The sequence below is a fragment of the Podarcis filfolensis genome (genome assembly GCF_964270895.1).
Source record: "Podarcis filfolensis genome assembly, chromosome: 12".
Taxonomy (NCBI): Eukaryota; Metazoa; Chordata; class Lepidosauria; order Squamata; family Lacertidae; genus Podarcis; species Podarcis filfolensis.
The window spans coordinates 30,609,893-30,637,833 of NC_139614.1; the positions used below are offsets into that span (position 1 = coordinate 30,609,893).

The 27,941-nt window shown below is 42.6% G+C and overlaps 1 protein-coding gene across 3 annotated transcripts in view; it reads left to right on the plus strand.

The window, feature by feature from the left end:
• Positions 1–27,941, plus strand: part of SLC25A13 (solute carrier family 25 member 13) — a 106,951-nt gene that overhangs the window by 41,787 nt on the left and 37,223 nt on the right. For all 3 annotated transcript variants that reach the window (XM_083578634.1, XM_083578633.1, XM_083578635.1), the window contains 7 exons: positions 7,909–8,048; positions 14,888–15,034; positions 18,370–18,508; positions 19,370–19,463; positions 19,625–19,709; positions 23,402–23,486; positions 24,238–24,396. In XM_083578634.1, the coding sequence (XP_083434760.1) occupies positions 7,909–8,048; positions 14,888–15,034; positions 18,370–18,508; positions 19,370–19,463; positions 19,625–19,709; positions 23,402–23,486; positions 24,238–24,396 (849 nt within the window). The remainder of the gene's footprint in view (positions 1–7,908; positions 8,049–14,887; positions 15,035–18,369; positions 18,509–19,369; positions 19,464–19,624; positions 19,710–23,401; positions 23,487–24,237; positions 24,397–27,941) is intronic.

The following is a 27,941-nucleotide window of genomic DNA, read 5'->3' on the forward strand; positions in this document are numbered from 1 at the left end:
ATATAGGCAGAAGAGATCTGGGAACTAGCTGGAAATGCTTGCAAATGGAAAATGATAGCTAAATGAGAAATAGGATTTTTACCCCACCATCCAAAAAAGGCGTACAGAGATCATTAATAAGACAATCCCTGCCCTCAGGCTTACAATCAGAAAAACATAACACAAAAGGAAAAAGGATTGGACGGGAGGCAGGGGGAAGCAAACTCAGGCACTAGTACCCGTTTATGATGTTCTTATAATAACCAGCTGGAATAGAAAATAATTCAGTACTGCAGAAACAATAAAGATTATTTTGGCAGCTTAAGCAAATGTATTACGAGATAAACTTTTGTGGATAGAAACATGGAGTGTCACCCTGAGTTTCGTGTTGCCCTTCTCCTCATTGGAAAACGAGGCCACTTACAGAATGTCGCTATTCTGCAGGTAGGATTCAATTGCGTAACGGCAAACTCAAGTCGCACAATTAAATTGGATTTGGTGCCCTTGTGCGACAACTCCAGCTCCTGCCACAGAATGATCCAACTTTTTGCAGGAAGGAAAATGGCAGGGGAATGCACTGGAGCGTGTGGGATAACAGTTGCTTCAATTGGCATTGTATAATCTTCCTGAAAACAAATGAGAATGAATGCCGTAGAAGCAGGTTATCTTTAAGTGACCTGAGATCTGTGTCACACATGACAAAATTTCCTTCACTGAGGTTTTAACTTGTAGGAAATACAGTGACTTCTGCTTGTAGCTGATGTCCTGTGTTTCATGGGTGCATGCAGCAACGTTGAGTTGTGTGCATTTTGCCACGTGTTGTGAGATATTTCATTCAGTTCCCAGCAGGAGAGGACTTTATGTGCAGGGAACTCCATCTTGTGTGAAGCAACCCACACTTGTTACCTCATTTGCTCTTAACCCCATTTAGGGTGCAGTGCTGATGCTTTGGGAGAGAGGGAGAGCTGGAAGCGGGCAAATACTTTAGCTCTAATCTCCCCCCCCCCCCGAATGGCAGAAATAATGTAAGATCTGGTTAGGTCATTTGTTAGTTTTAGTGTCATTTTTTTAAACTGCTGTGATTAGTTTTGAGAATAGAAATGCAATTTCTATTTATTCAACTGTTGTTGAGTAAATATAGACATCTACTCCTGGCCAGTAGAGAATGGATATGGAATGCATGATGGCCAGGTCCACTCTCAGCCTTTACCAGATATAGAATTGGCAGCTCGAAAGAACTATCCGTCTTCTAAACTGGTTGTAAGCCAATCCTAAGGATGCATGTTGGACATCTCAGGTGATCAACGCTAAATTGCAGTTCACACCAGTGAGTTGGCAGTTGCAGACATCCACCACGGACATCCACTACAGAAAAATACATTTATTTATTTTTAAATGCACCAGGAGCCAAAAAAGAGTAGTAGATGAAATGATCAGCCAAAATCATATGGACTGGCATTCTGGAGTGAAGAAGTATGGCACAAATAGGCCCCAGTCGCGGGCACTCTTCCTCATACCTGTTTTGTGCTACCCAGTTTATTTTTTGCATAGGTTAATAATGTGTTGTCTGTTGAAATCGCCAATTGGCCAACTTTGAATCTTGTTTAAGGGCTGGGGTTTACCTGGAGCTATCCAATTGGGAGTGCTTCTTCTGTACACCTAGTAAGCACAGAATTTCTCCCAGTCTTGGAGAAAGGGAATCGTAGGAGAGAATGAAAACCTTTCCTTTTGCTTAGCAGCAGTAGGCTGCTCTTATACCTGAGGCGGAGGTGATCATCTGAGTTTCCTATTGATTGCTGCTGCAGTCTCCCCTGGCCCAATTAGAAAATGTGCACAAACACAACTCCACAGTGTCAGGGAGGAGTTCACCGTGCCCAGGTCAATTTCCCTCTCCTCCTTGGGCAGGCCCCTCTCAGTAACAATAAGTGGGCTTAGTGCATTCGGGTATTTGGGTTTCTCATACGGCTTTGTTGCAACCATTCAGAATCATCAGAGTGCAGGCTATCAGGAGCAGAATTACCACTCGTGAGCATCCAGAGTTTAACAACGGAATACAAATTCACACCAGCAAGAAATTGTCTTCTCTGCTGTTGTGGGCTATCTTGTCAAAGATCAGGAGAACAGCGCAGAAGCTCTTCCAGTTCAATGGGTCAAAAATCCACTCTTTTATGAAAGGCTAAATGTGGATTTGCACGAATGACTATAATGGCTCCAATTTTGAAAGATAGAGGTAACAGAGAGCACTTCCAGGTAGCAGGACTGATTTCAGAATGCAGCTTGTTCAAATGGCTAAAATATTGTGCTTTCTGCTTTCTTCGTTTCTACTTAAAAAGAGAGAGAGAAGGAAAAAATAGGTACAGAGAAGGTGGGAGAGAACCAATTTGAGAGTAAATTCAAACAGTATAAGGTCACTGTCTGGTTAACTGAGAGCTGAAATATAACCATCCTTCATAAGACGACGGTGTGGAAGAAAAGGCCCATTTGCTAAGCTGCAATTTTGGAAGGAATTTGACCTGCCTCTACTGGGGGGATAAACCCCACCACTGCTGTTGTGTGGCAACATTGCTACAGTCTTAAATCTCAGGCTGGTTCAGTTGCAAATAGACACGTGTTGCGTCCAAAAGATAAATTCCATTAGAACCATGTTTGTTTAACTCTGGATTCTTTCATGTGTAATGCTTATTAAACTCGAGAGTTGTCTTGCTGAAATCAGTAAAATCTTTATTGCCCAGTAGGTAGGGAATCTGATTTCATGTTTGCAAAGGACAAAATAAATGGGGGTAACATTACCATGAAACGGTCAATTGAGACAGGAACTGTTTCTTTACTTCTATCAGCTCATGTGCCATTAAGTGGGGCAGGGAACAAGACAGTAAGGGAAAGACAACATTTTGACTTTTTGCATGTTAAATGCATGTCAAATAGATGCATTAAATTAATGCCAACATGTAGCATGGGATGAAATGAATTTAAAACCAGCTCTGTACAAATGAGCATTACGTCTGCTGACTATGGCTCCCATTTTGACAATTTGCAACCCAATTTCCAGTGCTTGAATTATGTGTAACTACTAGTTTCAGACAGCCAGAAAAGGATGTGATTTTGCTTAAAATCGGGAGGAGTCAAGGGGGGTGGTTTGCATTTCAATATGGGACCTTCTGTCTGTTTGCCCATAGTTCTGGACACTGCCCCAGAGGGAGTCCAAAATCCTATTTTTTGTGTGGACCTTTGTGGTGATGCTAAGGATGCAATCCTATACTCATGTACCTGGGAGTAGGTCCCACTGATCTCAGTAGGGCCTACTTCTGAGTAGATATCTATAGAATTTGCTGCAAGTTTCCCTAAAGCCCACAGAAATATGGATGGAGATGCAAGAATTCTTGTATGACTGCATCCAAATTGGTCGTCTGTTCTGTGGATGCAGAAGTGTTATTGCTGTCACAGTCCTGCTTGCAGGCTTTCCAGAACTATCTGGTTGGCCACTGCAGAACAGGATGCTAGTCTAGAAAGGCCAGAATTTCTCTTGCTTATCTAGCAGGGCTCTTAGGATGTTCATATGCTAGAACAATTGGGGCTTTCGTAGAAAGATGCCTACAGAAGATCATGATAGGGGTTTATAAAATGCATACATGTTGCAGAGAAAGTGGATACAGAGACAACTCTCCCTCTCTCCCTCTCCCCCCCCCTCTCTCTCTCTCTCTCACACACACACACACATTTGCAACCACTCAGTGAATCAGGACTAATGAAAGAAAATACTTTTTCACACAACTTATGATTTTCGGAATTCACTGTGTCAAGATGTGAGAATCGCTGCTAGGTTTAGAAGGATTAAGAAGGCAATCAGACAAATTCATGGACAATAAGTCTGTCAATGGATATGAGTCATGCTGACTGCATGGACCTTTCAGGTTCAGAATCTGTGTTATTCCCTCTGTTTCCAGTGCTTATGTATGTGTGCCATCGCTTATGTAGCCAAAACAGCATCACTGCCACCAGCAAAAAAAGAAGGTATCATTAGGCTCTCCAGGTGAGAGGGGACCCCCCCCCCAAAGATTTGCAGAATTGCAAAAATAAAATCTGTCACTGGTCCCATCAATGTTGTGGTCAATCTCTCCTAGATCTCCTACCCACTGGCAAGATTCAGATTATCTCCCTGGTTTTCCAGGGAGTTTGGGGCGAAGGCAGCAGTTGGGACAGTGTTATGATTGTGACAGAATATTACCTAAAATGCTTACCAATGGGCTTTCTGTGTTTTTTCTGTGTATTTTAACGGACTGAATAGAGTGTGTGTATGAACTTTACAGAGCTTAGGTTTTGTTGTTGTTGCTGCTGGTTTGTTAATGATGTTAGCATTGTTTTATAGATTATAAATGCCATATTGATTTGTTAATCATATAATATGACTTTTGCTGTAATTGTGATGTTTAGCTTAATTTTTAGTTGCAGTTTTTCTGTATTCATTTTCTTACAGCCTTGAATATGGGATTCGAAGCCTCGGCTCTAATTCTACTGCGTCGCTTCCCTTTCCTTCAGACCCTTAACAATGATTAATATAAAAGGGCCTTGTCAAAAGCTTTGAAAAGGCAACCTTGGTACTTACGCCATTATGCAATTTAGCTTCTTATGAAATCTCCAATTTGCCTTGTGCTCTTTGCTTAGCAGAAGATAGCTGTGCCTTTCTTAGCCAGTCGTTCGCTGTACTGGCAAGGTGGAAGCTTATTATTCTCTGTCAAGTTGCAGGTTCTTCCTTTTTTAAGATTACAAAATAAAGATTCAAAAATAAAGATTCCAGCACAGTTGCTTGGCTGCATAGAAAATGGCATTTTCCGGGTAGTTTCATTACCTAATCAAGACTCACGTCGTGATATTATATGAAAATAATCCTGAACTTGAATTCAATAATAAAAAAGGGAATTGGTTGGGTTATCTCCCACCCCCGTCCCCTGCAGAAGACAATTAAATATTGACTTCTAGGAAAAAATCCATACAGGTAGAGGAACAAGTGCCACTGGGAAGCCAGGAAAAACTCCATGGTAGGAGTGAGACACCCAGCTGTCTGTCATAGAAGGAGCATCTCCAGAGAAGTTTCCTACATCTTCCAAGTGTTTGTTGTCCTAGAACTGCAGAACTCAAGGAAAGCCCAGGAAAATCCTATATGCACCTCACATTCCCTGGTGGCTCCAGACTATAATTATTTGGGGAGGAGTGCTGGAACAAGGTTAATGGATGGATCATAGAGCTATCGCAGAGCCTCGAGTCGATGCAAGGCTTTTACAGTAATATAGTTGTCAACACAAAATTCTTTTTTCAAGTCATCAGTTTTCATTTGCAGGTGGGGGTAAACTTGGATCCTTATGGTTGGTTTTTCTCTCCAGGGTCTGTACAAGTTGTAGTCATTTCTGACCTAATAGGTTTAACTTTAAAAAAATAAATAACAAATGGAGGGGTGGGAATTGGTGAGTAAAAGTGTGTGGTTCAGTTTCTGGCAATTGGACCAGTGTAGTAGGAAGCAGAAGAATGGTACAGGGAGAACTGTAGGTATAAGAATGGCTCAGTTCACACACAACACCTAATGAATGGGGCTCAGCATCATGAGTCAAGTGTGCTGGGGCACATTTGGAAAATCTTGATCAATTTGGTCTTTCCCAAGAGCTGCTGTTATGCTACTGGGAGCTAAAGCATGGTCTGGCTTAATGTGTGAATCCAGGCTCATGGTTTGTGTGTCCCCAAGCAAACCACAAGCAATAAACCAAGAATAAGCTGTAGTAGTAGTAGTAGTAGTAGTAGTAGTAGTAATATTAATAATCATAGTAATTATTTATTTATTTATTTATTTATTTATTTATTTATTTATTTCTACCCTGCCCATCTGGCTGGGTTTTCCCAGCCATTCTGGGTGGCTTTCAACAGAACATTAAAAACAGAATAAAACTTGAAACATTAAAAGCTTCCCTAGACAGGGCTGCCTTCAGATGTCTTCTAAAAGTCAGATAGTTGTTTATTTCCTTGACATCTGATGGGAGGGCAGTCCACAGGGCGGGCACCACTACCGAGAAGGCCCTCGGCCTGGTTCCCGGTAACCTCACTACTCACAGTGAGGGAACCACCAGAAGGCCCTCGGAGCTGGACCTCAGTGTCCAGGCTGAACAATGGAGGTGGAGACGCTCTTTCAGGTATACTGGACCGAGGCCGTTTAGGGTTATGGATCATTGCTTGTTTAAAGTGAGACAAACCGTGGGTCTGGGTTTGCATATTGTGCTGAGCCAAACCATAACTTAGCTCCTGGTAACGTGGAAGGAGTGGAGGAGAAGCAAAGTGGATAGTTTTCTAAATGTGCATGAGAACCAGACCTGGCAGTTAAATCTGAAGCCAAAGCACTGTAAAAATGGTTCATGGGCATGAGTGATCTCTATATTTGATTCAGGCAGTATGTCCATTGAGTAAGGACTCTGATCAGTGGATTATTCTAGATGAATGAGTGATGAATCCAGTGAAGAAAGAAGGAAAAATTTAAGAACCAGTCTAGTGAGCTTGTATTGGAGTTTGCGAACCATGAACGGTGGTTGGAAAGAAGTATATAAAAGATGAACAGCACAGGGGATACCCTGTTTCATAGCCATCGCAAGATGTCAATAAGAGCAATAAATAGGTGATTTTTCTGGTGAAGTAGCTGCACCATATAATTCAGTGTGCACCCTGTCAGGAAACCGGCTAATCCTAATTTTAAAAAGATACACTGGAGTCAGTTTATGGCATCGCTTTTTGGGAAACACACGTACTGCAGTTTTCAGGGATGCGTGCTGAACAAGGAGAGAAAACAGTGATTTGTGTGTAATCAATTGGTAGTGTGAAATGCCAATTTTCAGACATTTGGAGGGCAAGGAATTTGGAATAGTAAGCGATATGAAGCAGGGGAGGGGTAGGTTTTCTGCACTAGGAATCCTACTGAAAATGCACAATTATCTAAACAGCCAGTTCTGACTTGCAGGATGAATGTATTTATAATAGTGTTCATTATTACCATTTTGATAAATCGGGCAAAGTGCTGGGTGACAGCTGGACTACATGGTGCAGTTCTCCATGACATTTCCAAACTGGTCTTCCTCAAGTGCAAAATGAGAAAATGAGGCCTGCGGTTTCTATCTCTTTACTGTGGGGATGAGGATCCTGTGGCCCTTCAGACACCCTCAGACTCTCTTTATTGGTCCTAGCCAGAATGGCCAGTAGTTGGAAATGATGTGAGTTGCAGCTGTGGGTTTCCCTGCTTTGATGAATGACATAATTTTTTCATGTAGAGCATGAGTAGGAGATGGGTCTGTCAAGTGCTAGAGGACCCATTGGTCGCTTATCTGCATCCATGTCCACACTGTGGTGTTATGCTATGCAGGGGCTGGCAAAGTTTTTGTGGCTTGGGCCAGTTCACGATCCCGCAGACACCATGGTAGGCCGGAGTGTGTGCACACACGCACGCGCAAATGCCATTTCCAGCGCTCCTTCCGGCGCAGAGGAGGCGTGCGCAGCTTCCCATTGGCTGCAGGAGCTTCCTGCAGCCAATGGGAAGCCGGCTAGTGTCACGGAAGGCGGTCCCCGCTCTGCTCTGTGCTGGTTTAGCGTGGCACACGGGAGCTGACAAAGTGGGCGGCGTGGGTCCCTGAGTGGGTGGTGGGGGGCCATGGGCCTTAGGTTGCTGACCCCTGTGCTACAGCATCACTCGGAAAGAAGAAAGCAAAATAAGGCAAGCGCAGGTATAACCTAGCAGAATATCTGAGTCTCTGAGCTAGTTATTCCAGAGTTATTGTTTATTTAAATGAAAATCTGTTAATGTTGCACAAGCTCTCATCAGTTTTTTACCAATTTTTGCATCTGCTTTCATAATCATCTCTCTCTCTGTTTCTCCCTCTCTCTCCCCCCCCTTTCCTTCCCCAGAGGATGTTAAGCAGGTTTTTGGCCAGACCACAATTCACCAGCATATTCCCTTTAACTGGGATTCAGAGTTTGTGCAGCTGCATTTTGGAAAAGATCGGAAAAGGCGCCTCAATTATGCAGAGTTCACCCAGTTCTTACTGGTGAGTTTTGGCAATAAATATTTCTAATAATAAAAGAAGAATTGCAAGGTTTAATCCCTTCCCCTTACTTTCCATGTTTCATTGCACAGTATCTATCTGTCTCTTTTTTTTAGACTGCTCGGTATGTTTGTGTGTGCCCATGAACTGTGATTGGCTAGTGGTGAAATTGCTGCCTAAGCAGTAATTTTTCTCTTGGCATCTGAAAGCAGCGTAGATGTTTTTTTGAAAAGGATCCAATTCAATTTAATCTTGTAGGTGTGGTTCTGAGGAGCTGGCACTCAAGATGATTAAAGGCCCTTGGATATCCCCACCCCTATTTCAGCTACGAGTTCAGCTACGTTGGATATTTGTGACCGAAAGGCAGAGTATCGAATTAGATGCAACTCAGACAAACCTTGCCAAACCTAAAGTCTGGAAGTGGCAGCTTTAACCTGTGTGGGACCGAATGAATTCCTTCTCCCCATGGAGAACTGGAATGTATCAGTGGCTTACAATGAACTTATGGGAGGCCAACCAGCTCCCAGTATCAATGCGACATTTTAAATTGGACATTTGTTTCCAAGGGGCAGAGACGCGGGGAAGGAAGGAATTTTGGGATTTACAGCGGTTCTGCTCATCAACCCCTATCTTAAGATTTTTTTTATTATTTTTTTCCATACATGGCAGATAACTTTTGTATTTACTTTGGAACAAATGTTTTGCATTTATTTATATCCGACACTTCGGATGGGAATTTACTTTAAATACATGGTAGCAATGGCAGACGCAGCGCTGAAAACTTCTTAGGGCAGGATGAGTGCTTCTGTTTGTGTCTCCATTGGGTAGGCTCTAAAGAGCCATTACACAAGATAGTTTTGACAAAGGATCGTGTTTCAGGACTATGGAGCCTGTAATTTTGTTTACATAAGGATGTTAGTTCACAGTAGGAAGTGTTATCATTTTGATGAGGAATAATTAAGATAATGCTACGAGGACAAATGCTTCAAATTGACTTGGTGGAGTAGATGGAGCCTCATTAACTCTTTGTCTGAAGAGGATGTTGGAATTCCTGATACAGTGTAATCACATTCTGTTCGTTTTAATGACTCCCCTTTTGCTGACTTCACTATCCTTCATATCTAACCATTCTCACCACTGAGGGACAATTTCAGGGCAGTGCAAATTCTAGCCCATTTCAAGGAGTTGGTGTTCAAGATTCCCAGCATCATCCTAGCGGCACAAGTCCGTCCCACCCAGCTGTCTGGCAACCAGTTCAAGACAGCAGCTTCTCACTGATCAGTCAGTACCACGATTTGTTAGAAAAATGAATTCAAGTGGCAGAGGTTTCTTAAAAATAGCTATATTTTATTAAGGTAATTTCCATTAAAAGAAATAAAGTGATACAGAAAAAAAAGAAGGAAAAGTGAGAGGGAGAAAAACAACAACAGATACATATAAAAGCAAAAATATGCAAAAAAAAAAAAAGGGAAAGCAGCAATATACGATATTCCTATACATTCTGGTAAAATGTTATTGTCCTAGTGCTTATGTAAATTTTAATAGCCTACTACATTTTGTATAAGGGACGCAGATGGCGCTGTGGGTTAAACCACTGAGCCTAGGGCTTGCCGATCAGAAGGTTGGCGGTTCGAATCCCCACGACGGGGTGAGCTCCCGTTGCTCGGTCCTTGCTCCTTCCAACCTAGCAGTTCGAAAGCACGTCAAAGTGCAAGTAGATAAATAGGTACTGCTCCAGCGGGAAGGTAAACGGCGTTTCTGTGCGCTGCTCTGGTTCACCAGAAGTAGCTTAGTCATGCTGGCCACATGACCCGGAAGCTGTACGCCGGCTTCCTTGGCCAATAAAGCGAGATGAGCGTTGCAACCCCAGAGTTGATCATGACTGGACCTAATGGTCAGGGGTCCCTTTACCTTTATACTGCCTTGATATATTGAAAATCCAGATTATAAATAAGTAAACATATAAATAAATATTGGAAGGATAAGTGTTGGTAGGATAATCACCATGTATTTGCCCTAAGCTCCTTGGAGGAAGTTGAGAAAGAGGTGGAATCCAGTTCTCATGAAGTCATAACTCTCAGATCAGGGCATTGAACCCAGAATGGAGCAGGACTAGGCAAAGATTTTCAGTGACCCCCATTAAGTACCCTTGGGCATAGTAAGTGTTGTGCAATCTAGGACATAGACAAGAGGAAGTATAGCCTAGCCCTCTCCTGGGAGAACCCTTCTGCCACCCCACTACAGGGATCCCATGGAAATGTACAGTATATTTCTGTATACACTGGCGCAGTGTGGTTCTTCTCAAAGGGAATTCCGCAGTACACAAGCCAATCTGCCACATGTACCCCATCTGCCATAAACAATGCAACACTTTCCAGTGCAGTGATTCCTGGAATCTCAATTCTTTGCACCTGCAGATTGTCTGGAAGGGTGTTGTTGTTTTTAACATCTGTATGCAGAATGCCTTTAAGCATCCCCAGTAGGGCAACCATCACAGCCAGCCACCATGGGTCTGGGAATACGGTACCTAGCTTCTAGGCCAGATAACATTCTAGTTTCTTCTGTCAAAAGCTGCCCTTAGCTGGAGATTTAGAGTGGCTGTTCACATCTTTAAGAAATCTTGCTTCGGATTAAGCAACCGTTGGCATTTAACCCTTGTCCTTTGATGCTTTTCATGTATATGAGTCGGTCACCTTGTTCTGGCATCTAGACCTTGGACCTTAAGACTGCAGGGGGACGCCGTTGTCTCTCTGTGTGAATTATATATTCCTCTTAATTTGTACCAGATGAGGCACCGTGGTGTACTTTAAAATTATTCTGCAAATACTGCCCCACTCAGTATAGGTTTATAAAATAATAAGAATAAGCTTGTAAGATCCTGCTGACTGCAGTTATTATCATTCTGTCACTTTTGTAAGGAGTTGCAGTATCAATATTGGAAATAGCTTTTAATAAGCAGAAGTACATGGACTTGTTACTAGTGAAGCTGTAGTTTTTTAAAAAGGCAGTGGAAATTTTAAGGGTCTCACAGGGAAACACACATTTAATTTGATTCAGCATGGATTTATAAACTCTGGGCAGGATTCACCTAACGAGTCCTGCCAATGGAAGCCCTGTGTGAAGACTTCTACTTGCATAATGGGGCTTCCCCCTCCCTCCTGCCATGCACCCCCTACATACCCCAAAATTGGCTGGGGGGGGTCGAAAGAACCCTCAGAACACTGTACAGGGAGAGGAGAGGGGGGCATTATTCTGAAATGGCTTTAGAGCTGGCATCTCTAACTGAAAGTGTTAGCATGCATGAACAGTCAAAGCTGTGCCCCCTGAACCATTTTTAAATTGGCAACATGACTCCCGAGCAATCAAGCAAGAGCACTTGCAAGGCAAAAATAAAACATACAGTGTACAGTCGTACCTTGGAAGTCGAGGGGAATCCGTTCTGGAAGTCCGTTCAACTTCCAAAACATTCGGAAAACAAAGCATGGCTTCTGATTGGCTGCAGGAAGCTCCTGGAGCCAGTCGGAAGCCACAGAAGCCCTGTCAGATGTTCGGCTTCCAAAACGCCCATTGAGCGTCCGGGAGCTAAAACATTCGAGAACTACGGTAAGCTGTTCGAAAACCAAGGTACGACTGTACATGGATTAAAACACCAGGAAATAAGAATGTACACACACTTTTTTCTCCCCTGTTTAGGGTAGGAGTTCTAAGACATGGTAGTAATTTACTATAGAAGAAGAGTTTCTTAGCATAGATAAATGCTAAGGCCTCAAAGTTTTTATTTCTTTTCTATGACAAATTTAACCACAATGTGGTTCAGTGAATGGAAGGTTGGGCTTGGGATTATTATTCTTTCTTTCTGCCAACTGTTTATTAGTTGTTTATCAGGCCCAAGCCCTTACAATGCAACATGCAGAGAGAAAGAGAGAAAATCCCTAAACCCATTGAGTGGATACAAACAAGTAGAGGCATGAGATAAATGAAATTAGGTTGCCTAAACTTTCTTAAAGAAAGACAGTAGTAAAAGAAACAACAAAAACCTAACTGGAAGGATTCCAGAACAGCGGGGCCACCACCAAGGAGGCTCTGGTTCAAATCTCAACAAAGCTTACTGGATAATCTTGGGCAAATCACTAGTACTCAGCTTCATCTGCTTGACTAGGATGTCAGGAGATAAAATAAATCACCCTGTGATCCTCGAATGAAGGGTGGTATAGAAATAATAATAATAATAATAATAATAATAATGACAATCTCTGTGTTCATGACTCTTGAACTCTTTGAATCAAAGGCAGTGTGTAAATAGGATGGATAAATAAAATTGGAAATTTTTTTTTTAACACAATGAACAAAATTGAATTTTTAAGTGAACAAGCATTTGTTTTAGTATTTATAAAACACAACTGTTCATAAGATTGCACAAATGGTGAGTTTTCTTCAGGAAAGAGAGTGTAGCCCACTTCCAAATAAGGTTTGAGCAAGAGGCTCACACAAAGTCTGAAATCTCTGCCCAAACACCAGTTTTTCACATTATGTTTTACATGTCCTCATTTTATGGCTTTGTTAAATAACTTCAAATGTAAGCTAGCATTCTGTTCTGGCATGCTCGTTGATGAGGTAATAATACCTGTCAATGGGACCTCACAATATGCAGCGGTGGGAAGGATTGTACTGCACTACATCAAGTGAATTGTTGATCAATTGGAAATATCAGTCATACCTGAATATAACCTCCCCGTACCTGGAAAATAAAATAGCTTTATGAGCTGTAACAGGAAAAATAGAGTTTGGAAAGTTGGGGGTGAGGGAGTACAGGAGGGGAGCGAAAATCAAGTTGGGAAATCCTTTCATTAAAGCTCTGGTGTCAGAGTTCCTGTTATCAACTGCAAATTAATTTTGTATAAACACTTATTGTGGTTTTTAGGAATTCAGACACCCAGCGTCAAGGAACGAAGCTGTTTTTAAAGTTATGTAGAGGGATTACGCCACCTCTAATCTAGGGGACGTTTGGCAGGCCATTTATTTTGCATTGAGAAGCAACTGAATTTATTTTTCTTGCAAAGTTGCTTTAACCCTTTCTTTGCTGAGTCTTGAAACTCTTCAGTATATATTGTTATAGGACATAACTCACAGCAGGACTAAGCTGCAGAAATGAAGGATATTAGGATATTTTTGAATTCAGTAATAGTAGTAGTAATAATATTTCTTATAGCGGTCAAGTTGCTTTTCTCACAGAGTGAGCTGAAGCGAAGCATTAATACCAATTAAGATAATCTAATAAAACTCGAAAAACACAGTTGAACAGATAGAAGGCAGGACTTAAGACATCTCACCCCATCAAAGAGGCCACAGTGCCACCCTTCAAATTAATGGCCAAAAGTGCCAATAGAGAGAAAAGTCTTTGCCTGGTGCCTACAGATAGATGAAGACGGTGCCCAGCTGCCCTTCTTAGGCAGATCATTCTGCAAGTGGGGGCCACCACTGACAAGGCCTGATCTTACACTAGACTCCCTTTTAAATCTATGGCAGGGCCAATGTCAAGGATTGGCTTGACTGAGCATCTGCTGATGACCCACTGATGAGAGCTCTGTGGACCAGCTATGGTGAGGAGGTAGAGCTTGGGTGGAGAGCCTATGTTTGTCCAGATGTTGTTGGACTCCATCTCCCATCAGTCCCAGGCAGCATGTTCAATGTTCGGGAAAGTTGGGAGTTTGGAGTCTTAACAACTTGTGGAGGGCAACAGCTTCTTCATCTGTGAGACAGAAGCACTGAGGGAGAGGGGGTCATGAAGGGGGTCTTGCCTCTGGAACCTAGAGCAGACACTGCTTTCACCAGCCAAAATTAGCCCATTGGTTTCAGTGTGGAAGTGCTAAGCGTGTACTTAATTCCCCCCACTGAATGGAGTTGGATTGGATCTCATCCTGTGTCTTGAATACTAAAACTGTCAAATCAATTGAATAGTATCTGCTCATTGTTGTTAATATTTTATTTTAATACCTTGCAGTACAACCTTTCAGCCTTTCTGTCTACATATTTCAAAATGTTTACAGCATCGCTAAGAAGACGATTTGTTAAAACAATTCATCAAGAAAGCAGGTTTCCTGATACAGTAAAAACATAGTAGAAATGGTAGGAAATGCTGCTTATGAGCTAATAATTGCACTCATTGGATAGAGAATAGGGTGCTCTTGGACCCTGGCTTCACCACCTTGTCCTTGCACTATTCAGTTTGTGGAAGCTCTGCTGGAACCAAGTCTTGAACCGTGAATAGATGGGGACTCCCAACATGCATGCAAGGGGCTGTTGGGATCCAACCCTCAACATTAGAATTTCAGACTTTGGAAGATCTTCATGACTGCACAAAAAGAAAACAAAAATACTATCTCCATACCTACTGTTTTGCAAATAAAGAGTTTGATCCTATGCATAATTAGATGGGCATTAATCTACAGAAATCCTAGGTTGAGATCACTTTGGAGAATATATCTAACCTACAAACTTAAAATGGAGTTAACTGTCCTGAGCTCCATGGGACTTTGGAAAGCTTCATGTTGTGAAAGGATTCTGACTCCCAACAGAGTTTTGATCATCACCCCATTCCCAACGCTAAACTAATAGCCTGCAACAACCTTCCAGATCTTACTGGACTCCAGTTCCCATTATCACTGTCTGGGACTGATGGGAGATGTAGTCTTGACAGCATCTGGAGGGTATCTTGAGTATCTTTTGGGCTCTTTGTTTTTAAAGAATTGTGTACTCTTCAGTGAATTCTTAAAAAAAAGAGAGAGAATGTGGCAAAGTTAGTTATGAACCTTAGTTAACTGTTGTTTTATTTACGCCTCCAGGAAATCCAGCTGGAACATGCAAAACAAGCATTTGTACAGCGAGATAATGCCCAAGCTGGAAGAGTCACTGCCATTGACTTTAGAGACATTATGGTCACAATTCGGCCTCACATGTTGACACCTTTCGTTGAAGAATGTCTAGTAGCTGTAAGTAATTTTCCCATATCTGGCTCATGCCTAGGGACCTTGTCCCATTGAGACAAATGTGCATAGAGGATGTTAAAGGGAGGGCAGAAGACTCTGTTTACTTTTGTTTATTTCCCCCCTGTTCTTTTTTTGTTTGTTTTTTGCTAGTATCTTTAGCCCAGCCTTTGGATACGAGAGAAGGAGTTAAAATTTATACATGATAAATCCATTTAGCCATTCATGCAAGGTTACCTTCTCCAGAAGATCATGATACTATCTTCTCAGGCCCAGAGTAGTAGCCAGCAACGTTGAGGCTGTTATCAGATGACCCGTTGCACCATCAGGGTAATTTATTTTCTTTGTGCTGTCCCAACAAGCTACTATTCCCTGTTGGGGCAGTTCTGCATGAAAGTCTTGCTTTGTAAGGCTGATGTTCTGCTGACACAGGGGTTGGCAACTTGTTCAGCACCAAGGGCCACCAAGGGAAGGATGCTGAGCTTGAAAGCTCACATCTGCTTTGCATGGTTTTAAATATGCTTAATCTAATTTAACCCACAGATTGCATGAAATTTTGCATGACTTCTTAATGTGGATGGCGAGAGAGCCTCAAACTTTAGCTATAATTTAGAGGTATGATCCCTGCACATTCGACCCTACAAACTGGTTGGTTGCGGGGAGTGGAGGGTGGGATGGAGGCTGAGTGGCGGTGGTAATATTTCACATTCAGGCAACTATTTCTAGCTTTAGTTTTGGAGCCGGCTTGAGAAAGGGCTCTAAGGACTTAAAACCTTTCATACTCCGACCTCCGTTTCATTGCCTACATTTCCCCCCAAGCTTTTCTCAAGCGTAGTATCAAAAAATAAACAACATTTTGCTGCCTTCATGTAAACTGTTTTCACTTGCACATCCCCACTTGCCAAGAAGCAAAAGTATCTGAATGCTTTGATTCCCGCCTCCTTCTGTTTATGCCATTTAAATATATGAAATATATATTTTAGGGACATTCCTTCTTTATGAGTCGGTGGTGACTTTGCACTAGCAGACACACTTCTTTCCCTCCTATCCCCTGCTGCTCCCCTTGCCCTCCAAAAGCTGGGGAGGGGAGAAACCTCTGTAAATATATGGGATGTAACTTTGAAGGTTGCAGTTGGTGGGGATTGGTGAAAACCAAGTGTCCCTCCTCCTGCAAGCAGAAGCACTTCTAGTACAGTGGTACCTTGGGTTACAAACACTTCGGGTTACATACTCCGCTAACCCGGAAGTAGTACCTCAGGTTAAGAACTTTACCTCAGGATGAGAACAGAAATCGCACGGTGGCGGCAGGAGGCCCCATTAGCTAAAGTGGTACCTCAGGTTAAGAACAGTTTCAGGTTAAGAACGGACCTCCGGAACAAATTACATTTGTATCCAGAGGTACCACTGTAGTGCAAAACCATTTACAACCCTATCCTGTTCTAAGTAAGTGCTGGGCTGTGTTCATAGGCCCTATCAATGAGAGGTCACTTTGACCATGTCCTGCTATCAATCATGTCAGCTTTACTTGGAAAAAAAACATTGCTTGAAACACCATTCTAGGCTGTATGTTTCTGAGGAACTGTACACACAGCAACTTACATTAGAGAGCACACACTTGATGTGATTTGGAGGAAGATAAATGGCACTGTTCCCCTGTCAAAGGAGTCTCCTTGCTTCTCACAGCTACATTATGTAATAGTATGCATATTTTGGTGATGCAAACTGGTTTGCCACAGTGTTAATACCAACATTATGTTAGTAGTATGTGGACGATGGAGCAGAAATACACAGGAATTGGGGAATGGGCAAAGTGTAGCTTGGAGACACTTTGATAGATAATGGAGAAAGACCTTGAAATACTAAATTGGTACCCTACTGTAACAAATAAATGAATTCCAAATTCTCTGGAACGTTTAACCTTAGAAGAAGAAGATGATGAGTGTGTGAAAACTTAATTTGTATGTGTACTAGCATTGTGCTTAAATTCCTTCTCAAATGTGGAGTTTAATTTTTTTTAATTTCATTTGTGCACAGACCTGATTATGAATCTCAGTCAGTACAGGCTTTCCTCCGTAATAAAGTTCCATCCCTTCTTTGATTTTTGTAAGGGTGAAAATTGCTTTGCTAACAGTAGCACTTAGATATTGGCATTAGCACCCCATGTTCTGACTGTTTGCATCTCATACTGAGCTCTGGTCCTGAGCAAGCATAATGTTAGTATGCTTCCCGGTGTCCTTCGCAGATGTTTGAAGGCCGAATGTTCTTTCATTCATTCAAACGTTGGCTTGGAGACAGCTTGGAATACTGTTAAAATATAAACATTCTGCAAAGTATGCGTACTGTGTTACAAAGCAGAATTCACAAAATGATATGGCATATTGGAGAGAGTCCCACCTCAGCCTGTGGCGTATTCAGTTAAATGGACTTCTGCGGCAGGCTCAAGAGATAATTGAACTGTGAAGAACCACTGGCACAGTGGCTGTGTCTGCACGTAACACTAAACCATGGTTTGATGCTATGTCAGGCTCACATGTTCCCCATCTCCTGCGCGGCAGGAGTAATGATCCTCTTGCGTTTAAAAAGTTGAGTCAGTCTGTGAGCCATATGGAATTTTGCAAGCTAAAGTTAGTTACTCTCCTTTCTCATGGATGTTGGGAAGATTTGCTTGCATTTTCTTTCTTCTGGGAAATAGCATTTGTGCACTGTTGAAGATAAGACCTTTGAATTCCTTGGCAAAGCTGATTGTTAAAAGCAAAGTTGGAGAAACCCAGAGAGAGGATTTCACTATTGGCTGTAGGTGATATGGTGCTCTCTGGATTTAAATATTAAAGCAGCCCCATTCCTCCCAACCCCCATAGCATGATTGATTTTTTTTTATCCTGCCCCCCCCCAACTGTAACATACTTGGCATTTTTAAGCCTTTGAGATTTGCTCATTAGAAGAAATAAAGCAACTTATAAAACATTTTCGACTGAAACAGTATTGAAACTTGAACTCTGTAAATTACCACTGGCCATGTTGTTATAATCCTGCATATGTATTTGTTTAGGTTTCCCTGGAGGGGGGGGGGAGCTTGCACGCTGGTCATGATTAGCTCCAGTAACTTTAGAATCTATAATAGGCTTTTTTTCATTTTGCATTTCTAAAATCCCTTGCTACTTCTATTGCTGTTTTTCTTAAATTGAAAAAAAAAACTCCAACATTATTCCCAAAGTGTTCTCCCCTCTCCCCACAAAAGTTCCAAGTGGTATGATTTTTTAAAAATAAAATGAACAAATCCAGATACATCTAACATCCTTTTTTCTCTCTTCCTGATTTCCTCATTGCTTCCTCTGTTCTAGGCTGCTGGAGGAACCACTTCTCATCAAGTCAGTTTTTCCTATTTTAATGGATTTAATACCCTTCTTAATAACATGGAACTCATTAGAAAAATCTATAGTACTCTGGCTGGACATAGAAAAGACGTGGAAGTTACTAAAGGTTAGTTAAAATGTGGATATGAACCTTAATCTGGAACAGTTATTCCCTCCCTCCCTCCCTCCCTCCCTCCCTCCCTCCCCACTGGTCAGCTTTTCAGGATATCAAGTGAGATGCTTTGACAGCGGTAAAAGGAACTCTCCAAGCCTAGCTGTCCTTGTGCCTTTCCATTTTCAGTTGCTTTGTCCATTACAATTAGTTTTTCTACCTCTCTTTAAAAGAAACTTTTTTTTAATTTTGGAGAGATGGAGGTCTTAAAAAGCAGGATCGAATGAGCAGTCGACGTAAAGATGTTTTAAAGGCTTCAGAAAACTTCCTAGGAGTCGTGCCAAATTGGCAGCCTATTAAAGTGACCTTCAAGGCTAGTTGAAAAATTCCACAAACTTGTATTGGCATTGCAGTAAGCTGATCTACAAGTTTGGAACAAGATGTTATCAGCTCTGTCTAACCACTTTTATAGAGAACTCCCTCGGCAGTGCCAACCCTCTATTAATGCAGCCCTACTGGGACGGCACAAGCAAAAAGAAAGTTCGACATCGCTGTCTCCTTCCCCCACTCCCCCACTCTGACCCACAGCTGATTGATACCGTATGTCAAATATCCTAAATCCTGCTGTTAGCACTAAGCTATAAGGCCAGACTGCTTCTCCTGTTTGCATGATGGATAGAGTATTTAAAACATACATTTACACAGTGGCGGGCATGCTATTTGCGGTGTTTTCTTCTTCTTTTGCAGCATATTGGTTTAATACTAAAAAACGTTAGTGATTCTAGGATATTTGTGGATAACTTTTGGTGTTGTTTGATTAGTTTCCCCTTCTATATTTTCCTCTCTCCCTCCCTCCACCCCCAATTTCTACTGCAGAGGAGTTTGTTCTGGCAGCTCAGAAATTTGGCCAGGTTACACCCATGGAAGTTGACATCTTGTTCCAGTTAGCAGATTTATATGAGCCACGGGGGTAAGTTGAAAATTACCCATTTCTTTGCTTGCAAAGAAAATGAAAAACAACAACAACATCGGAATACGTATGGGTGAACAGAATACTGCCCGTTGCTGCTGGCAACTTTCCTCCCGGTGGCCAGTGCAAATTTCATTTTTTGTGATCACTTGTTTCCCCAGGCGCATGACGATGGCTGACATTGAAAGAATTGCTCCTCTGGAGGAGGGCACCCTGCCCTACAACCTGGCTGAGGCACAGAGACAGGTGAGGTGGGGATAATACGAAGGCCTGCATTGACTTATTTCTTTCTTCTGCAGCAGCAAGCCCACAAGATTTGCCCAGTATGTCATATTTAAATGACATCAACTCCCTTGCAGGTTCAGTATGAAAAGCAAGGCGTTGCATCCAGTGAAGTTCTACTCAGCGTAAGCCTATTGAAACAAATGGACCTAAGTTAGTCCCGTCTGTTAATTTTGAAGGGTCTACTCCGAATTTGACTGACGTTAGATACAACTCTTGATTGTTAATTTTTAAAAGCAAAATAATTTGCTTAAAACTTTGCTTAGCTGGAAAATAAAAAGTCCGGGTTTTGTGGGTGGGTGGGTTCCCCTTTCCATTTAGAAAGTTGAAGCATGAGTGATCTGATAGAAAAGATAAAACAAACAAGTAAGGAAGGGTCTCTCACTAACAATATGCAGCAGGGAAGGGAATGTTGGTTCACCAATAGTGCAGTTCTGTAATGTCAAGTTTGTAGATATAGGATTCCAACCTTAGTAAACTAGCTGACTTAGCCCTCCCTGATCCTGTCTCCAAATATGTTTAATGAAGGAAGTAATGTTTTACAGTTTATCCTGGGAAGATGTTAAATCTTCTGTTTCACAGCCTCTCTGTTGCATTCTGTCTTCAGCCGCCTATTGAAATGAATGATGGTTTTGTTTAGTCTGTCACAATCGTTTCAAATCTTTTAAGACTGTAAAAGAAACCCAAGTGCTGTGTGGTGTTCCTTGTTTTGTTTTTGTTTTGTTTTTTAACAAATTAACCTTAATTTTTAAATGTTTGTATCTGGAAAGGGGAGATACTGGAAAACGATGCAGTGCGAAAGACACACACACACAAAAGAGTCTCTGCCAACTTTTTTAAAAAAACTTTTATTGGTCTCTTTCGTATATTGAAAGCTGACACAGACCTGGGTGTAGTTCTGTTTTTCTGAAACTATCACTTAAAGTCAAACCGAGTTCTGTATGTTGAGAGCTGGAGGGTTCCCTCCCCCCCCACGCCATCCCTTTCTATGCTCTGGGTCTGTACAGAGACGCCAGTTTGACCACAATGAGTTGATGCAGGCTACATTTTTGGGTCTAATAGGCCTTGAGCCAGGCCCTTCTCACTTGGCTGCTTCCTCCCCTCCCCTCCTGCCCCCCCAGCAGCATCACCCTACAAACAGCATATTTTTAGCCTTGCCTTAGGAGCGAGCGTGTTAGCGTACACACTCCTAGTAGCTGACTCCTAAAACCTGTCTCAAAGGTTACCGAGAGAGGTACAGAATAAGCGTCCGTCTGCACATGTTTAAGCCCCACACTGAAAAACCGCTTCATGGATGTGGTAGCTTTTCCACGCAGCATTACATTCTTGGCACCCGCATCAAGACTTTCTGCACAGTGCAGATGATCAGCGGTACCGCAGGGTTACGGCTTCTGCCTGGAGAAACCACCGTGGAAATGCTTTGTGCCGTGATCAGCAGCTGAAGGGGCTTCTAATAAGTAGACTGGTCTCTAGAAATAGCCTGGAATATAAGCGCAGGTAGCAAGAACACATGCAAAAGTGGGTTTCTCGAGCACATCTTTGAAATGTGCAATTCCTTAGGTTTTTTTCTTATGCTCTCAGTGGTGATCTGTGGTTGAAATCCAGCAAGCTGCTTTTATGCACAGTTTTCGCCCTGTTCACCTCCCACAGAAATTCCTACGCCTTGCAAGAACTTTCAAAAATTGTGGAGCAGGGCTGAACCTCAGTGGAAGAGCACAATTATTATTATTTATTAAATTTCTATACTGTCCTTCATCTGAGGATCATAGGGAAGTTTGCAATATAAAAACACAAAAATGCATGATGATGATGATATTTATACACCGCCCATCTGCCTGGGTTTCCCCAGTCACTCTGGGCAGCTCCCAACAGAATATTAATAATAAAAAAGTGATCAAAGATCAAACATTAAAATCTTCCCTAAACAGGGCTGCCTTCAGATGTCTTCTAAAAGTCAGATAGTTGTTTATTTCCTTGACATCTGATGGGAGGGCTTTCCACAGGGCGGGTGCCGCTACCGAGAAGGCCCTCTGCCTGGTTCCCTGTAACCTCACTTCTCGCATTGAGGGAACTGCCAGAAGGCCCTCGGAGCTGGACCTCAGTGTCCGGGCTGAACGATGGGGGTGGAGATGCTCCTTCGGGTATACTGGGCCTAGGTATACAACATTGTAACAAACAAAAATAATAACCTTCCCCCACCGCTTCAGTTTAAAAGGCTATAGATTGTTTAATTAGCCAAAGGCCTGGGAGAAGAGGAATATTTTTGCCTGGTGCCTAAATGTATGTAAGGAAGGCTCCAGGCGAGCCTCCCTGGCGAGAGCATTCCACAAGCAGGGAGCCACTGCAGAGAAGGCCTGTTCTTGTGTTGCTGCCCTCTGGACCTCTCACGGAGGAGGCACACGAAGAAGGGCCTCTGATGATGATTGCAGGTTCCAGGTTGGTTCATAGGGGGAAAGGCAGTTCTTGAGGTATGCACACAATGCTTTGCATACCTATGGTCCATGTTTGATTCCTGGCTTTTCCAGTTAGGCTGCCTTCTGTCCAGAGAGAAGCTGCCAATCTCAGTGGACGAGACCAAGCCAGATACACCAAGCATATTGCACAGAAGCTTTAAAGAACAGTATTTTATGCAGCTATATGAGAGGCTGCTCTTAGGAGAAGCAAAAATGGAAAGGGCTCTTATGTATGTCAGAGCTAAATTTGCAGTGATTTGGACATCAACCAATACGTCCAGGTTCTGTATCTCTTTTATTTTGAGAAGAGAGATGTTCAAATGCAATAGCTAATCTTTTCATAGCTATTTTGCTTATAGGATTTTTAAAAATGTTTTGCTTCTGGTACATTTGGATTCTTTTAAAAAACAACAGCAACAACAACAACAGTAGTAGTGGTGTAGTAAACCGAGAAATATGTTTTCTGTTGTTTCAGAAACCCAGCCTGGTTTCTTCAGTATCTTCGTGGTCTGTTGGCAAGAAAGACTCCACAACACTTGTTTTAATGCTAATATCTCTTGCCCCTATGACAGCCCAGGCCAGTGTAACACAAAGCTGTGATGGAAAATATTTTTATTTTCTTGCGTGCCTCATGTATTTAGACATTCCTCAAAAGCAGCCTAGGAGCAGGAGTAGTGTTGGGATCATGATTTGGCTCAAAACTGGAAGCAGGCTGGAACATTTTCTAGGTGTCCAGAATTGTGACCACTTAAACCTTTGAATAATTCACTTGGCTGCAGTTGTCAATGAACTTGGTGGGACCTCCTTCTGAGTAGACACATATAGGATTGCACTGTAATAAAGTATCTGAGTCTCAGTTTGCTGTGTGGAGGACTACTACTGGTTGATGTTCCCTTTTTATCCAGAACAAGGAAGTGTTACCCGCTGCATTAAGAACAAGGGCACAGACAAAAGTCCCATGATGTAGTAGCTACCTTGGGTCAGTGCCTGGATGGGAGAACACCTTAATATCCTACCTGTGTTCCGTTTTGTTCCTAGGAGTAAAAGTAGAATAGAGCTGATTACAATATTGTAGTCGTTCAATTTCCTCTTTCGTACTTGATCCTCGATTTGTCATTACTGTATTGCTGTTCGGCCACAGTCTAACTTTCCCCCTTTGCCTTTCTCTTCCCAAATCTTCTCCCCAAACTCCACCACCTGCAGCAAGCTCCAAGCGACGTGTCTCGTCCCATTCTCATCCAGGTAGCGGAATCTGCCTACAGGTTTGCCCTTGGCTCCATTGCTGGAGGTGAGTGAGGGAGTTGGGTGCACAAAAAGAACTTTTGAGAAAACCTTTCCACTTGCTTCTCTTTCCCTTCCCTTCATTATATACAGCTTGTGACCAGGTTACAAAAAATGGTGTGAGCTCTCCCTGGCTTTTTTTGGTACTTCCCCCAGATATAGGGGAGCCTTTCCAAACCTTCTGCCCTCCAGATGTTTTATAGGACCATAACTCCCACATCTGGAGGGCACCAAGTTGGGGAAAGCTGATTTTGGGATTCCTTAGAGTGCGCTTTGTGAATCGCAAGTGGAGTTTGCAACGAAAATGTTCTAGTGGTGTGCTCCCAGTTGAGATTCCAGCCAGCTATACCCTTGTACGGGATACTCCATTCCATCCTACCCCTTCCCCAATTTTCCAATATTCTCCCACCCACCCCAAGAGCCAGTCAGCATTCCATGCCCAGTGAGCATGCTCAATTCTCATTTAGCAGTTTTCTTTTCCCCTATTTTTACCCACCCGTACATGATTTTTCAAACTTCGGGGTGCCCCTGGCCCTGCTGGTAACTCCCTCTTATGTGTGAATATTGCAGGGATGTTACGGTTCAAAGGATGGAAGGGATGAAGCTTCCTCCTGGATGCACACAAGCCCTGCGACACTTCTGCAGAAAACTTGCAGGGTGGTCGTCCATCCATGTACAAGCTTAGAATGAACCCAGTGCAACGAAGCTTGCTAGAGAAATGCTCTTGTTTTTAAAACAATTGTGTTACTTCCATGTAGCTGTTGGAGCCACGGCAGTGTATCCCATTGACCTTGTGAAAACCCGGATGCAGAACCAGCGCTCCACTGGGTCGTTTATTGGAGAGCTGATGTACAAGAACAGCTTTGATTGCTTTAAGAAAGTGCTACGCTATGAAGGGTTCTTTGGGCTCTACAGAGGTCAGTATACCAAGTGTTGTCTGCACACACACACACACACACCCCAAATTTGGTGCGAGTTTACAAGAGAGAGACTTGCTGCCGGCATGGATTTCTATATCACCCTGTTCAGAAGAACTTAACTCAGAATGAAAATTCTCCAGGATTGAGTTGTGGCATCCAAAGAGGAGTTTTATTGCCCTGATCACTCCCAATATCGATTGGATCTCTTTCTCCAGCCCTGTCTGCCACAAGGCATTTACAGAAACGACGTGGGCTGCATTCCTAACCCCACTCACCTGGGAATAAGCTCCACCGAATTTGGTAGGACTCACTTATGAGTAGACATGGTTAGGATTTTGCTATAAGTGTAAGATGGTAATAGTACCCTCTGGAACACCCTGTCTTGTGCAATTTGGGAGGTGTCAGCTGGGGTGGGCTTTAAACGTCTGCTGAAAACGTATCTGTTTAGACAAGCTTTCCCTGACTCTTAAGAAATCTTTAGATCTCACTGTTCGGTGTTCTGTTTTTATACTCAGTTGGGTTTTATTGCAGCAGCTTAACATCTTCAATCAATTCCTGTTGAATTTTTGTGGTATCTTGATGTATTACGTTCGCTTGGGTTTTTAAAAAGTTACATTCTGTCTTGGATGAGCCTCCTTAAGCAGCATATAAGTTATATAAATCAATAAGCCTTAGGAAAGCTTTTTACCTGCTGTTCAGAAGCCCTTGATTTTATACTCATCATCTCAGTTTGCTGTTGTGGACTGGGCGGATCGGTCTGTCTTAACTGGAAACAATAGAGGAGCTATGTGAAGTGCATAGCTGCTCCAAAGCCCGCAGATGCCGTCAGGAACATTGGGGCCATCTGATGCTACATAATACCTTGCCATTAGCATATTTGTATGACACAAATAGCAAAAGCGGTCATGGTGTCAACAGTATAGCTTCAGAATAAACATAATAAATGGCTGCTGGTTATCATGAACTGGTGCATCAATTGCAGTGGCTGTACCTCTCTTGCAGAGGCAGGACCTGTGATCCGCAGAAATGATATTCACACACAGGGGAAATTGCTTTGATGTTGCCAGCTGGCAGGTCCCATTGCAGAGGAAGGCAGGCCACTGTGAATTGTTCATACCACCCCAGTGCAAGCATTTCCTGCTGTGTCTTTTCCTTTCCAGAGACACCAGGAAACAGGGCATGCTCACCAAAGCTTCTAAGATAAGCTTTGGGAACCGCATTTCCCAAGAACAGCGGCAGCCGCAGCTGTCTGTGCGTACAGCAACATCTATTAACACCTAACTCTGGAGGTGGCACTGCTGCCATTCATTGCCTCCAGTAATACTGGGAAAGGAAAGAGTAAGTGGATCTGCTTTGAATCAGTCTGGACTTCAGGGCAATCTTATTTGAATCCCAAAGTGCAGGGACCCACAAACCATGTTTTCCAGACCCCACCTGGTTTCTGGTGTAAGACTCTGACAACCTCCCAGAACACCGATCTTAAGACAAGCAGACTTGAACAAAGAGAGATTCCAGTGTGAGTCTGCCGAATCACGGCTTCTTGGGAAATTCAGCTCTTAACTAGAGTGCCCTGGCTCCCACCCAGCACATGTAGACAGAGACGTTTACTTGAAAATAAGAAAGGGTTTTTTTATTCAGGCAAGTAATGGTTCCGTCTCAACAGCAGACACAAAGCTCAGGAGTCATGGTTCAGGAGTTCAGGAACAGGGTAAGAAGTTCAGAACTGGACAGAAGCAGCAAAGAGGCCCCTTTGAAAAGTGACTCTTAAAGATGAGTCGTGATGATCTGCTCGACTTCCTGGAATGTCAGGATTGTTGTTAGCCGCCCTGAGCCCGGCTTCAGCTGGGGAGGGCGGGATATAAATAAAATTTTATTATTATTATTATTATTATTATTATTATTATTATTATTATCATTATTATTATTATTATTATTATTGCAAATGCCTCTGTTGGCACAGTAGGGTCTGTTCCCACCTGCAAAGGCAGCACCTGGTTCTAGATGGCAAGGCTGTACCTTCCTGTTCAGGCCCCTGCTCAGTCTCTGCCTCCTCCTGTTCTTTCTCCTCCCTTGGCTCAGCAAAGCCCTCGGCAGGCTCCGTCGAGGCTCTCCGCTCCACAGGAGGGTTGGAAAGGGGAGCCAGCATCCCTGCTCCTCCTTCCAAAGTGGTGGAAGTTAGGGTGGAAAGGAGAGATTGTCCCATTCTCTAACCTAGGCTCCCATCAACCCCTCTGCTTCTTCCTTAGCTTACTGCATGTCCAACTCAGTTTTTTGTGATGCTTCTCTCCAGCCAAACCATCTGAGGCCAAGGTTTGTGCTTTCCATGCCCTGTGACCATTCAGAAAGCTGAAGGTCGGGGTACACTTGGGAACAATGTGGTTGTTGCACAAAGAGGTGTAAATGGAGGGGAGCTGACAGAAATTATGTCCCACCTTGTGCTTTCCACTCACACCAAAGTTCCTTTGCATCCACCCATATATGTGAAGATCTTCAAGAAAGTGGTGAAAGCAGTATTCAAGTAATGTATCTCAAGTTACACCATTTCCAGCGTCTTTAGTAGCATATATATTCCTAACAGAAGCTGTTAGTTATCAAACTGAAATCCAGGACTGATTCCCTGGTGTGTTAATTGTGGTTTTTTACAAACCGGTTTCATGGGTTGTTTTTTTTTTACACACAACTGTGGTTTGTTACAAACTGGAACTTGGAAGCCTTAAATCCCCTTCCATCATTCACAAAAAAGAGAGGAGGGGGAGCACATGAGTCCAAGGTTGGCCGTGGTCTTGGAATGACCAACCATGCTTTGTCATTCTGCCTGAATCTGGCATACTCTAATGGACTGAGGTTGCCTTGGTTTCACACTTAAAATACTAAGGAAGTAAGCAGAAGTAATCATCATAGCCTGCATCTGTGGGTTGGGGGCTTAAATACACATAATAGGCACAATCCAAAGATGTTGCAAATGCTAAAATCCCATTAAAACCAACAGGTTTTAAGTACTCCAGACTCTACTGGAGGTACAGAGCTATTTTGATTCCCACAATCACAATCACTGAGCAGGGAGACTGTAAATGCAAGAGGAAATACAGTACTTTTTTTTTTAGTAGCTTTCCAGCAACTCTGAGCTTGAAAGAAAACCAGACTTAGTGCCTTCTCAAATAGCAGGCAAAAGTAGTTGCGGCAAAATTGGTTTGCTCCAAAATCAAGCATAAACAGAAATCTCGAAAAGCTGATGCAAAAAAGAGCAAAGTGATGGAATAACCATAATGCCTCTTTATTCTCTCATCTGCCTTGAGAGACGCCTCTTGAAGTTTGTTCAGAAATAGTGAGCTGTTTTTTTTACTCAAACATGAAAATATGTATAATTGTAAATTTTTGTTGTGCTGACTTTCTCAGAAATAGTTGCTTAGGCAAATGGCAAATAACCCTAAAACATTTGTAAAATTAAGCTCCTCCTCTCTTTTTCCCCGTTTTGCAAAGAACATTTTATGCAGCACTTGGCTTTCCATCCTTTCTTCAAGATTGCCCAACAATCTGTAGCA